Consider the following 16845-nt stretch of genomic DNA (forward strand, 5'->3'; position numbering starts at 1 on the left):
TTTTATTTAAAGGCAATTCTCTTCATTTTGAGGAGCAAATTAAAATGGAGGGAGTGGCTTACAGGACTGCATGACTTGTGCTAAATTCCCAAAATGAAAACAAACAAAAACATTTAAGGAAACGGAGGAAAATAATCAACTGCGTGAAAGCAAATTGAAGCTACCACTGTTAACGAAATATCAGGCAACTTAAAAATATGTTCTCTGTGGGTTGCCTTCCACTAAGTTGGCAGCAGCGGGAGCTTTCCCCCCTAAGCTGAAGGAAGGGAGGTTCCAGGACATAGCCAAAGTCACAGTGGGCTTCATTGGCACTTTAAAAAAGTTAAAATGAGCAGCATAATTTGGGCTCTGCAACCACCTGGTTGCCAGTTCAGCATGTCTTGCCACAGGGATGTGGGTGGCGCTGTGGGTTAAACCACAGAGCCTAGAATTTGCCAATCAGAAGGTCGGTGGTTCGAATCCCCGTGACGGGGTGAGCTCCCGTTGCTCGGTCCCTGCTCCTGCCAACCTAGCAGTTTGAAAGCACGTCAAAGTGCAAGTAGATAAATAGGTACTGCTCCGGCGGGAAGGTAAATGGCGTTTCCGTGCACTGCTCTGGTTCGCCAGAAGCGGCTTAGTCCTGCTGGCCACATGACCCAGAAGCTGCACATCGGCTCCCTTGGCCAATAAAGCGAGATGAGCGCCGCAACCCCAGAGTCGGCCACAACTGGACCTGATGGTCAGGGGTCCCTTTACCTTTACTTTATGTCGTGCCACTTCTGAACCTCTTTTTCCACAAAGCAAAGTACGGTCATCTGTTTGGGTACACCAAACTAAGTAGTGATTTATCACATCGTATAAATCTTCACACAGAATTCTGCACGGAATTCAGTTCCACTTCAGTGTAATAACATACCTACATACATAATTTTATTTAGGAAATGTTCTTGTGTTTTATCTTGTATTTTATTCTGTGAACCGCCCCGGGATTGTTTGATGAAGGGCGGTATTTAAATTAAATAAATAACAATAATTTCCACAGTTCAAATCATGCTCAAGGTGACTGACAACATGAAAAACAACAACGTAACTGCAACATAACAAAAGTGATCATAATAAATAAAATATTAAAGGATATACAGCCAAACGAAACAATTTCCACATAAATCACAGCAAGAGTGAAAATAAAGATACAAAAAACCAACAGCAACCCCCCCCCCGAACAACCCCCCAGCCCAAGAGCGTGTAACAACAACTGTACTAGTAGGGGCAATGCACATTAAAAATATATATGGGGGCTTTTGATCCCATTTAGAGCAGGTGTAGAGTATTGAGTGCTTCCCTGTCCTCTTGGCCAATGTAACACTAGTTTATTTTTAAGGAAGGCAGTGATGGCACCCACCCCACAAGCCTCCTTGCTGTAAACTAAAATTAATACAGCAGATGAGAGGAGGCGGGGTGGGGGCAGGGGAGAGGACGAGGCTGCAATAAAAATCCATTTTATTATTTCCCCCGCTGGGCAGTAATGGGAGTACAAACTGCTGACTGAGGCAGCTCCATACTTGAGCGATGTGGCGAGATTTAACTTTTGCCACCCAGGAACAAAGCAGGGCGTGGATGTCGCAAGCTCAGAAAGCAAAATAAAGCAAGACACTGTTTCTGGGAGTGGGGAGAAAAGTGCTCAGTTTGGGGTCCATTAGCTCTCTTCCCACACAGGCCTCCCTGCGGTGCTTTTGCAGACCTTACAGTCTCTTGCAATCCATTGCTGCCCTTCTCTTTTTTTCTGAAGTAGAGGAAGATGCCTGATGCTGGATCCAGACTGCTTATTCAAGAAACCCAGGGTGGAGAACCGTGGGCTCAGGGGCCAAATGTGGGGCTGCCCTAGGGGGCATAGTCCAGAGAGCCCAGCTGGTACAAAACACTGCAGTTGCACTGTTGGTGGATACAGACCAGGTTTCCTCAACCTCAGCCCTCCAGATGCTTTTGGCCTACAACTCCCATGATCCCTAGCTAGCAGGACCAGTGGTCAGGGATGATGGGAATTGTAGTCTCAACACATCTGAAAGGCCGAGGTTGAGGAAGCCTGGTACAGACTATTGCCAGCATAGAATTCAGGTGCTCAAAACTCTCCACTGTCTTGCCCTCGTGATACTGGGCCAGGTTAAAAGGTGATGCATTAATATACAGGGCCCTTAACAATTTGGGCCCAGGATACCGGAAGGACCTCCTAACCTCTCATATCCCTGCTTGATGGATAAGGTCTTCGAGGGATCCATTATCAGTGGTCCCCCATGGCAGCTTGTATCTGCCAAGAGTTGTGTATTTAGTACTGAGGGCCAATTTTCTGGAATTCCCTTGCAGTTGAACTTCCAGTACCTACAGAATATTTTTTTTTAAAAAATCCAGCAGGCATTTTAATTAAAGGTTGATTTTATCGTTTTAATTGATTTTTTTGTTTTGTTATTGTGTCTCTGTAAACCGCTTAGAGACTATTGTAATTAAGCAGTATATTGCTGTCAACGACTGGTTGAATGCAGAGGGATGGGGGGTGGGGAGGGAGAAGACTGGGATGAGGAGGTGTCAGAAGCTGAGGAGGTAACAGGATTTAGTGAGCAGAGAAAGTCTGTGGCAAAGAGCAGCCCAGAATCAGAAGCAGGAGAGGAGGAACTCTCAAGAGGTAGAGATGAGTCTGCCTGGTAAAGCATTACGGGTGTCTCTCAGAACCAGGACAGGTGTGAAAAGGGCAGAGAAAACGTTAGCTTCACGCAGATGCAGTCTCTGATTGCTTGTGGAAAACCCTAGAGAGGGAGGAGACTTGGGCAACTGCTGGGAGACCTTCAGTCTCAGCAAGTGCTTCATGGGGGCAAGACCTGCTTTGAAATCAGTTGCTGTGCTCATGAGGCCTAACACTCCTGTTCAGAGATGATACACTCCTATTTTTACTAATAAAGAGTTAACTCCCATTTGCTCGGTGTGATTTACTGCTGGCTCGCTTCTGTCAATTGCTTAAATAGATTTCCAGCCTTTCTTGGTGATGCCATCGGGGATCGAACCTGCGACCTTCTGCATGCAAAGTGGGTGCTCCACCACCTGAGCGATGGATGTTTCCTGTTGCCTCCCCCCATTATTCCTCACTGCCAGCCCTCCTGTGCACTCTCCTAGGCTCAGCTCCACTGCCTCCTTTCCATCCGTGACTTGCCCCGCCTCGGCTGTGATCCCACCGAGGCCATGGCTTCAGTGTAATTACTTTGAAATATATCACTTGCAGATTGCAGCTTTAGGCATCTGGAGTGCCTGTTTGCATACTTTATTTGCCTCATCAGTGTAGCAGCCCGTCAAAGGGCTTACTGCAATTTGTCCTGGTGGCACTCCTGAGTGTATTTAAAATGTGGCGGCGAACATAGAGAGAATGTTCCATGCATCATTGTCCCTTAATCACGAGCCCATTGCTAATGGAGATGGAGAAAACTCAGGATTGCTTGCTGAGAGATGGCAGCAAAAAAGATGTTAACCAAACAGTCTCTCAGCTGTGGGGAGACTCCCTGCTGTGGATGCTCTTTTTATAACTTCAGGAGAGCAGGGATGATCCCTGCTGGAAAAGGCCAGTGGCGCAGCTAGTCCAACATCTTGTTCTCACAGTGGCCAACCAGATGCATGTGGGAAACTCGCAAAAAGGACCTGAGCTCAAGAGTTCTCTCTCCTCCAGTGGCTTCCAGCAACTGGTATTCAGAAGCATTAATGCCTCCAGTTGTGGAGCCACAGCAGAGCCATCATAGCTGGTAGCCACTGATAGCTTTCTCATTCATGTATTTGGCCAGTCCTTTTTTAAAAACCATCCGAGTTGGTGGCTGTCACTGCCCTCCTGGGGGAGCAATTTGCACAGTTTATCTCTGCTTCCTTGGATGTCCATGGCCTCTAGTGTTATGAGAGAGGGAGGGAAGCTTTTCTCTATCCATTTCCTCCGTGATAGGCATTATTTTAGGGACGCGGGTGGCGCTGTGGGTTAAACCACAGAGCCTAGGATTTGCCGACCAAAAGGTCGGCGGTTCGAATCCCCGCGACGGGGTGAGCTCCCATTGCTCGGTCCCTGCTCCTGCCAACCTAGCAGTTCGAAAACATGTCAAAGTGCAAGTAGATAAATAGGTACCGCTCCGTCGGGAAGGTAAGCAACATTTCCATGCGCTGCTCTGGTGCGCCAGAAGCGGCTTAGTCATGCTGGCCACATGACCCGGAAGCTGTATGCCGGCTCCCTCGGCCAATAAAGAGAAGAGCGCCGTAACCCCAGAGTCAGCCACGACTGGACCTAATGGTCAGGGGTCCCTTTACCTTTACCCTTAGGCATTATTTTATAAGCTTCTATCATGTCTGCTCTTCCTCAGTTTACTTGTTGGAGTTGCTCAGGCTTCCAACCAGAGGATATATTTTCAAAGGCAGGTTAGGATAAAGAGTGAGGAAGTTGCCCTTTAGTTAGATTGGTGAGATGAAAGAATGTTTAGTGAAGGAAGTAGAAAGGAACCGCGGAAGAGTGTGGTTAAATTGTGTTCAGCTGTGTTAAGTTCACCTGATGGAGTTCTTTGTGGAGCTTTCATGATTCTACCCTCTCAATCGTCTTTATTTCTTTAAAATGAAAAGCTAGGTCATTCATGGCTCCGCAACACAACTTTTTTTGTGCTAAAGTGGACTTGGGTTTTTTGTTTGTTTCTTAGTAACCAACCTTCCCCAAATAAGGAGGATGCCCCAATTTTATCAATATAGAAAGCCTTAATTGGATTTTATAATTAATGATAAATTCCTATAATTTAAATGTAATTCCTCCCAATAAGGTTGAAGTCTGTGCCACAGCAAAAAAAACCAAATGATGAATCTATTGAGAGAACCCCCAAATGTAGAAAATAATTTGGGGCAGGGCTCGTGAAATCAATTACGAAAAGAGAGAATAGTTCATTAACTTTTACTTCTGCTGCTGAATGAGCAACTGGACACGCTCTGAGCTTTCCTGGTGGTTGCCATGGTTGTACAAAACCAATTAATTTCATCACGTTGGCGAAATTCCAGGTTGAACTTGTAGCAGCAGGAGCAGCAGGTGTGGGCGTGGCACTTTTTTCCCCTGTTCCACATGAGAAGTCATTTTTATTTTATTTTATTTAGAGCATTTGTAACCTGCTCTTAAGCAAAAAAGATTCCCAGAGTGGCTTACAACAAATGATCAAACAAAGCAATACAATCCCTTCTTGCCCGCAGGTTTACCATCTAAATAAAACCCCACAACATACAAGGAGGAGGGATGGGGAGGGGAAGAGAAACACAAGACCAGTTCTTAAACAATTGTTCTTCTAATGATCAGCTTGCATAGTTCAGAGGTCAAGGAACCCCTGACTGTTAGGTCCAGTCGCGGACGGCTCTGTGGTTGCCCCGCTCATCTCACTTTACTGGCCAAGGGAGCTGGTGTTTGTCCGCAGACAGTTTTTCCGGGTCATGTGGCCAGCATGACTAAGCTGCTTCTGGTGAACCAGAGCAGCACATGGAAACGCCGTTTACCTTCCCGCCGGAGTGGTACCTATTTATCTACTAGGTTGGCAGGAGCTGGGACAGAGCAACAGGAGCTCACCCCGTCGCGGGGATTCGAACCACTGTTTGGCAAGCCCTAGGCTCAGTGGTTTAGACCACAGCACCACCCACGTCCCTAGTTCAGAGGTAGGAGTTGCCTAATGGTGCTGGGCTTTGGGCAAAGCGGATGGATTGATCCTTCTACTTTCTCTCTCTCTCCTTTTGAGGCAGTCTGATGGAATGGCTATCCCAGGTGTCAGTTGAGGGAAGAGGAGGCCCAGTGGGGTTAGCCTGGCACAGCAGAGCAGATGGAGGAAGCCCTGCTTCTCACCTCTCCCACTATTTAAAAGATTTATTTAAAAGATTTATACACCGCTTAGGCATGTAAAACATGTCTGGGGTCTTTGCAACAATAATATAATGATATAGTAAAAGCCAAATATTATATAAAACAGTGGACAGGAACATATATTTTTTATGGTTATTTGCTTCCCATAAGGCTGCAATTATTATTATTAATTTAAGTAATTACCTGCTCTTCAACAGCAAGTCCCAGGGCGTGTTGCAACAATTAAAAATTCAGAATTAAAAACAGTTTAAGCATATGCAATATAATAAGAGATACAAAACAATTACATATATTTGAAAAAATCTAAGAAATCACAAATTTTAAAAACAAAAAACGACAGTGGCACGGACATAAAATCAATTCACATCAAAGACAGATATCAACAGGGATAAAGATTTTAGCAGGTTTGTTGGAAGAGGAATGCATTTAGTAGGTACCAAAAACCTAATAGAGAAGACACCTGTCTGCTATGCAGTGGGAGGGAGTTCCAAAGGATTTAATTGCTACCACATTAAAGTTCTGATTCTGACATCATACACAACAGACTTTGGACAGCACCTGTGGGATGCCCTCCTGCAGAAGACTGTGATTGGTTGAGTATGTCAATCATGCTTTGGCGAAAAAGTCTTTCAGCCTGTACCTGAGCTGCAACAGAGTGAGTGCCTGGTTTTATTTCTTGGCAAAATGGAAGTAAATTCAGTGTCCAATTTATATGCAACCCGAGTCAAGTAGGCCAAACCAAGATATCCTTTGGTGCAAATGTTTCGCTGCTTTCCTCCGGCAACTCTCCGTTTTAGAATCGCAAAGGCTACCTTCAGAAGCTCATCTCCAGGTATTTCTCCGATAGGAGTGGATGTTTTCAGCAGACTTGCCCGTCAGTTGAAATGGTCTCACAAAACGCCTTGATATGATGTGTCCAGATGGTAGCTTGTTCTGTTCTGGAAAAAACCACAACAAAACCGTCCCACGGAGGAGGTGGCCAGCCAGACTCAGCCTGAAAGCTAACATATGAAATGTTGAAGAAGTCCCACTTGCTCTGGTTTCAAGACCTTAGAAAGATCACCAAGTTGAGTTGGTGCTTTTTAAAAACCTCCTTACTTTGTGTACTGTGGGGAAGGGAAGGAAGAAGGGAGCAGCCAGCAGCAGCACGGTGGCTTGATCAGTTTGTCACACCCCAGATTTGCGAAGGGGAGGGCGGCGATGTTCCAAGAGCCAGGAAGGGAGAATTGGGAGTGGGTGGGGCCGCCCAGCACCCGGCAGAACACATGACTGCCCAATAAGTCTCCTCTCCTTCTCCTTGAGTGTGTGCGGGTGGTTTTTTGGGAGACCCATCCATCTGGCGGCTGTCCATGGTGCTGATCAGATCGCTGCCCTAGGCAGCCTCGGCGGCGACGGCAGCGGCAGCAGCGGCAGCAGCAGCTGCGACTCCTCTCCTGGGTGGAGATTGATGAGAGCTCCTTGCGGATCCCCATCCGCAGATTTCACTTGCCAGTGTTTATTTGCTTTCGCCTGCCTTTCTCGGCAACCGAGGCGAGGGAGGGGCTGAAGACGGATGGACTGAGGTGGGAAAGGAAACATACCAGAGTGGAAGACCACTATAAGCCCCACACGCGCACCCCACCCCACCCCACGGCAGGTTTAAGGAAGACTTGTCCTTTGTCTCTCTAGCTGCTGCGAGGGGAAGACTTGGCTGGGTGAGTAAGGGAGGAGGGGTTGGGGAGATCGGGGAGTGTAGCCTCTCCCACCCCATCCCCACCCCATTGCTGGACTGGCAAAGCAGAGGAAAAGGGGAGTGGGGTCTTTCCTCCCCTCCTGTTTCTCGCACGCAGCTCCACTCCTTACCCCGTTCTCCGGCTGTATGGAAATGGCACCTCAGGGTGGAGCAGCTGTCCAGGCTGAGAACTGGGGAAGAGATGGAGGTATAAAACGGAGGGTGGGGGGAGTTTGAACTGCTTGGCTTTCATGTGGGTGAACCCACTTTCTGGAGAGGAACAGCAGCCCCCTACCCTAATATTTTTTAGGGGAACCCTCCCATCTATTGCTTCTAATGTGAAAATATATGAAGTGGAAAGTGGGAGTGGGTGGGTGGGTGGAGCAAGGAAATCCACCGGTTTGGGGGATTATTATTATTATTTTGCAACTCTTAAGGATTCTTGTAAAAAGCTGTATCTGAGCAGGGCATCTCTCTCCGATCTCTCAGGTTGGGGGTGGCGGAAGAGTAAGGAGCCCAAGTCCTGGGAGGAAGGGGCTGATTCATGAGAGATGCTCCGTTTCCTGGCCAGGACCCCTGCTCTCTTTCTCACCCCCCCTTCCGTAGAGGCGATCTCTGCTTCTTCTCCCCCCCCCCCCTTTGCCTGGGCAGTGCCTCTCTGAGTAAGCACTTGGTTCCCAGTCTCTCCGCGAAGCTGGACTGCACAAGAAGCCTTGGTTCCCCCTCCCCCCCTAAGCCTCCCCTCTCCTGCCAGCTCTCCATGGGGGAAATGTGCCTTAACCTTATGGGTCACCTCTGCTTGCGGCCCCATCAGAGTGAGGTCTCCGTCACGTGGCAAGGTCAGAGAAGCATAGGAGCAAAGCTGGGTGGGGAGGGGAAGGGTGATGGGCTGCCGCGTGGGGGGCTGGGGTGGGGGCAAAGGAGGCTTCTGCTGTCCAAGCCGATACTTACTTATCATGCCGGGTGAGGGGGGGGTAGCTTGGAAGCGGGTGGGGGCAGCGACTGCCTCTTTTACAGGCAAGGCACTGGGAATTTCGATACTCCCTGCAGTGTGTGGGGGAGAATCACCTGTGTATTGTAACTTCTCGCTTCCAGAAAGCTGTCCTCTTGTTTAGATCAGGTTGCTTTAAGCAAAAACAGAAACCCTCCGTCAATTTGTACGGCTCTGGAATAAAACCCTGCCGGTTCCTCTGGGAGGGTTGGTGGAGCCCAGTATTGATTCTCTGTTAGTCAAAGAGAGAAGCACCGCAATACTGGCAGGGTACGGTTTTGCTGGTTGGAAGTGCTGTGTCAAAGCATCCTTTGGAGGGGAGGGGGCAGTTTCCCTAACACAGGCTTGTCCTCCTATAGCAGCGTTTCCCAACCTGTGGGTCATGACCCGCAAACGGGTGGCAGGCACACGGGGAAGCCAAGGGAGGGGCCTGGCTTCTGACAGTGACACCCACCCTCCCGTGGTGATGCAGCACTTGGACCCGGGTAGCTTCAGGTGAGCCTCCTCTGCTCTGTCCGGAACAGTCAGGCATCACTCGGTCAGCATTGAGCTAAGATTTCAGCCGCCCTAGGAATTTGCTTCACTTCCCTGTAGACGTGCATAGGCTGTAAATCTCTCTCGGTAAATTCAATGGGGCATTTTACCATAACGTTTTAACAGAAATGCTTAACTGTGTGTAACTGTTACTAAATTAGTAGTAATCAGAGTGAATGATTTAATAAGTTAATAATCATTAAAGGGGACGCTTTAATCACGATCACAATAATGTATTTTCTTTAGCCATGCTTAAAGTTAGCATTTAATTGATAGAGGGTGTGATCCAGCCAGAATATATACACTTTCAGTTCCTATGGGTTCCAGTGGGAGGGTCGCATTACATCTGTTATAGCTTTCCCATTGAAACCAATAGAATGTGCAGCCAGTTTAATTCAGAAGTAGCCGTGAGTTCCATAGGACTCACTCCCAGGTATGCATGCTTGGGATAGCAGCCGTAACATGTTTCACTTTGAGTGGATTGTGCCCCTATCAGAACATGATTTACTAATTGCAAAAGCTCCTCATTAGGAAATAACTGAGCACCCTGGTTTGACAATGTATCCCACTACAAGCTATCTACTATGAAGTATATACAGATTTCTCTGTAGTAGCTCACTGTTTTCACTTCTGCATGAGAAATATACAATCCCTCCTCCCTACAATTCCCTCTGTTTGGTGCATCTTTTTCCACCAACAGATGGGGTTCATACATCGCCTTAAACAAAACTGTGAATAACTTTGTAGGTATAATTGTTTCAACAAATCTGCATTGATAGGGACGTTGAGTAAAGAATTTTATGGGATGCCGCAAGGAATTGTTAACAAAAGAGGCAGAGTTGCAGTTAAAATGCACAAAACTGCTGCAGAAGATCCAACATCCCAAATTCATATGACAATAAATTGTCATATCAAGGAAATATGGGCTTCTGGGATCACCATACCAAAAAGTTTGGAAACCACTGCTATGTAGGGCCAAATAAATAAATAAATAAATGGTGATGAGTCAGGCTGGTTGCCACAAATGAGCTTTTCAAGGTAAGATACTAGGCATCTTATTGCTTTTTATTTTTATTTCCTGGATTTATGATTTGATATTGAGGTGGCTGATTTGGAGGCTGAGAATTTAGTAAGAGCAGCAACGCACTTTATTATGTGTGACGAGGTTTTGAAGTAGAGAAATGATGCATCATGGCTTCGCCGGATTAGTGTAATCACAGTCTATTCAACTTCCTTAGCAGCCTTTAAAAAGAAAAAAAGTGCTAATCAGATTGTTGCTATTAACTAAACAAACAGTATATGGGGAAAATGTTGCCATTGAAATATGTGCTGCTTGCTTTGGGAAACTGGACTTTAGATGAGCTACCGCACTAGACCAGTCTTTAGAGCATGAGCCTATTAATCTCAGGGCTGTGGGCTCAAGGTCTGCATTGGATGAAAGATTGCAGGGGGCTGGACTAGATGATCCTTGTGCTCCCTTCCAGCTTTTATGATTCTATGATTTCCATGCAATCCAGACTATTCCAGAGTGCGGGGTTTGCTTTGTGAGAGCCCCAGTTAACTTATTCAGTAGCATTGCATTTCCCTCTATCCCCCTCCACCCTCCGAATCTTCTTTGGCACTTTGTAGAACTTTAGAGGAAACAACTAGTACATTAAGTTTGACCTGGGAGATAAATCCAGTTCTAGTGCTTTGGAATTTGGTGGAAATAGAACCACTTTCAATTTTCCATCTTCTAGAGGAATATCAGGGGAGTGATAAACTCTTGTTGTCAAGAGCTAAGTGCAGATGGAAACAAAAATGAGTGGCTTGCGAGCTTAATATGCTGCTTCTGAAAACAGAAACGGACCGTCGGAGCAGGTTCTGAACAGCTTGTTTTGCCTGAAGGAGATGACGAGTTGATGTGAAATATAGAATTCTTGTGTTGCTTTTGGAGGGCATTGATAGCCAAGGCCCGATTTCACTCGCTTTTCAAGCCCTCTGAAGTCTCTAATTTTCCACGTTGTTGTTATGCATCGATCCACCTGAAGCACGGGTAGCTTTGGGGGATAATGACTGGAGTCTGAGGGCCCGAGTGTGGCAGCATTAAGATGCTTTCAGTGAACTGCATGTATGAAAATAAAGATTTTTTTGCTAATAGGTGCTTCCTGGCCTTCAGTGAAAACCTTTCATGAATGCGATCCAGTTTTCACAGTCTGAATATTTGCAAGTCTGTAAATATCAGATGAAAATGAGATCGGGAGAGTTCAGGTTTTGAATGTTTTTTTTTTTTTTACTATCTTGAATAAGCAGCCTTTCAGAATTAGCACGGTTTCTGAAGTACAAACTGTGCTAATTCTGAAAGGCTGCTTATTCAAGGTTGTAAAAACTGTTAAAATCTGAATTCTGTAAGATCTTATGTTTTCACTGAGAAGGTGGAGTAAAAATTACAGTATCGAGTTGAATGCATAAATGCACGATGGGGCAAGGTTATCAGTGGTTACTAGTCACAATGACTATACTCTGCCTCTGAATACCAATTACTGGAAGCCACAGGAAGGAAGAGTGTTGCTGTTAGGTCAGATCCTGCTTGGGGTTTTCCCATGGATATCTGGTTGGCCACTTTAAGAATGGATACTGAACTGCGATTGGCCATAGGGCTATTCTTAAGTTCAAAACATTTTATGAATGGGAATATATATATGGAAAAAAGGAAATAATCTCGTTAAGAGCAAGTGTTTATATATAGAAACACATCTAAGCAACACCATAACAGTTGGGGGGTGGTCTTTTTATCATACGTGGGGGATGTGTTAGTTGGAAACAGGTACGGGAGTAAAATTGGAACCGCTGTAGAAAAGATGAGCCATATAATACCGGATCCTTTGCGACTTCTCCTGAATTATATAAAGAAATTACTTTTAAACTGATGCAGCATTAGCCGTGTATGTGATTATAGTCACTAGGCTTTGATACGTGAAGTTAATGGAAAATACTCCTGAGAATGACAGAATGGGAAAGTGGAGCGCGATGGCGTTTTTATGTTTAAATGAGCCAACTATACAAGAGTGGAGGGAGGAAAATAGCGTTGTAATAGCTTCTTAGAAAATCAGGAATTGTTCCTAAGTCATTGGCAAATTGAAACATTCGCTTGCACCCAATGGCGTGAACGCCGAAACCTTTGACTTGAAATACAGTGGTACCTCGCAAGACGAATGCCTCGCAAGACAAAAAACTCGCTAGACGAAAGGTTTTTCCGTTTTCGATTTGCCTCGCAAGACGAATTTCCCCTATGGGCTTGCTTCGCAAGACGAAAACGTCTCGCGACGTCTAAAAACAAAGACATGTTTTGTTTATAAAGTTAATTTATTTTCCCTTCAGTTTTTGAACTGTATGTGTGACTTTAAAGAGTATGTGTGACTTTAAAGAGCAGTTAATAAACTGTTGTTGTACCAAATTTGGCTTTGTTTAGACCTTTTTTGACCATAGGAACGCATTAATTGATTTTCAATGCATTCCTATGGGATTTCGTGCTTCGCAAGACGAAAAATTCGCTAGACGACAAAAATTGCGGAACGAATTAATTTCGTCTTGCGGGGCACCACTGTAACTTGTTCCTTCGGTATGCTATGATCTATGGCTGCTTTCATTATTTCCATTATTCTTTGTAGTAATTCACTCTTAAAAAAGAAAGATTGCTCTTGGGGCACAGTGAATGCTCCCGCACACTCACACAAGTTATCTACCCCTCAAAAGAGTGTGTTATGATGACCCCTCCGCCTTCTCTCTCTCTCTCTCTCTCTCTCTCTCTCTCTCTCTCTCTCTCTCTCTCTCTCTCTCTCTCTCTCTCCTGCTTCTCCCCTTCTTTCTCCCCAGCCCTTCCATCCACTGCCCTGCCCTGAGTAACAATTTGTTCCCAGTGGGAACGCCCCACCCGCATTGCTGCACTGGGGGTTGTGGGTTGGGATGAATCAAAGCTGGGAAGGGAAAGAAAGAGATAGCTCTAATAATAATAATAATAATAATATATTTATACCCCACCCATCTGGCTGGGTTTCCCCAGCCCCCTGGGTGGCTTCCAACAGAATATAAAAATACAATAACCTAGGTAAAGGGACCCCTGACCATTGGGTCCAGTCATGGCCGACTCTGGGGTTGTTGATAGTAGTAGACTCTGGTAGTTGTTCTTCTCTTTGACATCTGGTGGGAGGGCATTCCACAGGGCGGGTGCCACTACCGAGAAGGCCCTTTGCCTGGTTCCCTGTAACTTGGCTTCTCGCAGCGAGGGAACCGCCAGAAGGCACTGGACCTCAGTGTCCGGGCAGAACGATGGGGGTGGAGACGGTTGCAAATCCCGCCTTCAACAATTAGATTAAGAAAAAAAGCTTCCATTGGTACCGATGGGAGCTTCCTCCACCCCCTAAAGCTATAATAGGCATGTGGTGGACAGGGCCAAGGATGAGAGGCTGCTTGCTGGATTCAAGAGACACTGTGGGCTGCGTCTAGCTCATAGACTCGTGATTCCTTACCCGAGTGTTTACTCACCCCCTAATTTATAGCTTGGGATGAAGTTGGGGTAGACCCAACATAGAGAAGGTGAATCTGAAAGTTGGCGGTTCGAGCCCGTCCAGGGACAGTTGTGGCAGGATACTATCTTTTCCACCAGTCTCAAACTTTTTAATTGTTTGCTTTTGAATGTTGATGTCAGCTTTCTAGCCCTGTTCATTAGATGTGCAAGGAAGGCCTAGTGCTCTGTGCATCTTTGTGGTCTGCAGTTAGATTAGCAGTTTCAGAGAGCAAGACCTGGTGGGGGGTGTGGCACAACTTCTGATTAACACCCCCACCCAAGGCCCACTTCACCAATCTGGTGCCCTCCAAATGCTTGGGACTACATCAGAGGCAGAGGGCCTTCTCGGTAGTGGCGCCCACCTTGTGGAATGCCCTCCCATCAGATGTTAAGGAGATGAGTAATTGTATAACATTTAGGAAACATCTGAAGGCAGCCCTGTATAGGGAAGGTATTTTAGGCTTAATGTTTTATTATGTCTTTATATATGCTGGAAGCCGCCCATAGTGGCTGGGGCAACCAGTCAGATGGACAGGGTACAAGTAAATATCATCATCATCATCATCATCTCCCATCAGCCTCAGCTAGCTCAGCTGTGCCTGTTGGGGCTGATGGGGCTGTTAGTTGAGAACATCTGGAGTTCAGGCTTTCAGGCAGCGTTAGAAGACTGTCTTCCATTCTTTAAACACATTAGTAGCAGGAGGCTGGGACACAGCTGGGTTCTGGACTAGGTGGGCCATTGACCTTATCTGGCTCTTCTTATGTTCTATATAACACTTCTCATTTCAGCGTACTGGTGCAAACTTGGAAATGTATGCTGTTTTCTTTCTATTGTATAATTAGAAGGGGTAGAATCATAGCGTTGGAAGGGACCTTGAGGATCATCTAGTGTCAGAACCCCCTGCAATGCAGGAATATGCAGCTGTACCTAATGGGGATTGAACCTGCAACCTTGGCGTTATCAGCACCATGCTCTAAGCCAGGGGTCAGCAAACTTTTTCAGCAGGGGGCTGGTCCACTGTCCCGCAGACCTTGTGGGGGGCTGGACTATATTTTGGAAAAAAAATGAATGAATTCCTATGCCCCACAAATAACCCAGAGATGCATTTTAAATAAAAGCACACATTATACTCATGCGAAAACACCAGGCAGGCCCCACAAATAACCCAGAAATGCATTTTAAATAAAAGGACACATTCTACTCATGTGAAAACATGCTGATTCCCAGCCCATCCGCGGGCCAGATTTAGAAGGCGATTGGGCTGGATCCGGCCCCCAGGCCTTAGTTTGCCTGCCTACCCATGGACTAACCAGGACTGTGGGCTTCTTTTATTGTTGTGGGCCCTTCCTGGCACTCTCCAATTCCTTTATTGGGGCGGGGGGGGGAGAAGTGGGACATAAATAAAGTAAGGCTAAAAACACAGACCTTTCAGAACTCAGCATGAACTCTTTTGCTGGTGCAACAGAATACAGAGGTTTGTGTCCCTGGGTTGTTGGCCAAGGGTGGGGTTGAAGAATGGAACAAAGAGGGTGGGTGGGAGGCAGCAAGCTGGGAGACAAGGCTGGCAGTCGAACAAGTATTGCACGAGGAAATCAATCTCCCTGCAAGGATCCAGGGTGTATTCAGGAGCTAATTATAAAGCTGTCAATATGCACATTTATTATTAATAACAACTAATAAAAGCCCAGCCAGATGGAGGCACAGACTTATTTCAGGCTTTTTCTGATAATATTAATGGTAGGATCTTCCTATTTCTCATCCCTCAACCCCCAGATTTCTGCATGCAGATCTAAATAGAAACAAAAGATAAACTCTGTTTAAAAGATGGTTTCAGCAGCTGATGCAAGAGAATGCAGTAGTTTATATATCCCTGTGATGTTTCAGGATGTGCCTGTCTGTGGTTGCCCCTGCTCCTGGCTGCATCCGTGTTTCAATCTCTTTAGCCTTTGGTGCAACCTGAGATGTTTCTGCATCGAGTACTGCCTAATCTAATTTAGCTGGCATCCCACCTCCCACAGTCCATTTAAAGATTATTAGGCGGAATAAGTTGATTTCGTTTTCGTATTGCCTAGCAATACTTCTGGCGAATTCACAAGCTCGTCCTCTTCTTTGTGGATTTTCGGTCGGTCTTAATGGCTATATTGCCCTACCATGACTTTTGGATGCTTTTCTTAATAAACCGAGATAAGAGAGCTGGTCTGTACATAACTCTAAGCCAAACTATGGTTGATTGGGAATGCAGTAGCAAGAGGGTTCCTGGAGATGTGATGTTGGCTGTTTCCTGCTTTCTCTGGTCCTTGTATTGGTTCAGCTTAATATGTTGTCTGAATCTGAGCTTATGGTTTGTCTGGAACAGAATCTCCTCTCCGGGAGCCCACAAATGCTTGAGCATTGGTGGTAAGCCATAGTTTATGGATGAGACAGCTGAACAACTGGCCATTTTGTTTCTGACCACAGGGACACTGCCTCCTCCTGTTGGCTGTTAAGGGAAGGGTACTTTAACTATTGTAGTCTGTTTGAAGCCTTGTAGTCTGTTTGAAGCCACTTATCCCAAGAGATCATGGCCGCTGGTCCCATCACCTCCTGGCAAATAGATGGGGAAGAAATGGAGGCAGTGAGAGATTTTACTTTCTTGGGCTCCATGATCACCGCAGATGGTGACAGCAGCCACGAAATTAAAAAACGCCTGCTTCTTGGGAGAAAAGCAATGACAAACCTAGACAGCATCTTAAAAAGCAGAGACATCACCTTGCCAACAAAGGTCCGTATAGTTAAAGCTATGGTTTTCCCAGTAGTGATGTATGGAAGTGAGATCTGGACCATAAAGAAGGCTGATCGCCAAAGAATTGATGCTTTTGAATTATGGTGCTGGAGGAGACTCTTGAAAGTCCCATGGACTGCAAGAAGATCAAACCTCTCCATTCTTAAGAAAATCAGCCCTGAGTGCTCACTGGAAGGACAGATCCTGAAGCTGAGGCTCCAATACTTTGGCCACCTCATGAGAAGAGAAAACTCCCTGGAAAAGACCCTGATGCTGGGAAAGATGGAGGGCACAAGGAGAAGGGGGCAACAGAGGACGAGATGGTTGGACAGTGTTCTCGAAGCTCCCAGCATGAGTTTGACTAAACTGCGGGAGGCAGTGGAAGACAGGAGTGCCTGGCGTGCTCTGGTCCATGGGGTCACGAAG

General features: G+C 46.1%; 1 protein-coding gene across 4 annotated transcripts in view; it reads left to right on the forward strand.

Annotated features, from left to right (window-relative positions):
* The window catches only part of OSBP2 (oxysterol binding protein 2), a gene marked incomplete at its 5' end in the record, with an annotated part of 153585 nt that overhangs the window by 42454 nt on the left and 94286 nt on the right, over nt 1-16845 (forward strand). The window contains one exon of one of the 4 annotated variants that reach the window (XM_081892307.1): nt 8356-8425. The exons of the other annotated variants lie outside the window; for them this stretch is intronic. Coding sequence (XP_081748433.1) covers nt 8356-8425 — 70 coding nt within the window. Of the gene's footprint in view, nt 1-8355; nt 8426-16845 lie in introns of those variants that run through there. 4 annotated transcript variants of the gene reach the window in all.

Source organism: Podarcis melisellensis, assembly GCF_964234715.1.
Source record: "Podarcis melisellensis genome assembly, chromosome: 16".
Lineage (NCBI taxonomy): Eukaryota > Metazoa > Chordata > Lepidosauria > Squamata > Lacertidae > Podarcis > Podarcis melisellensis.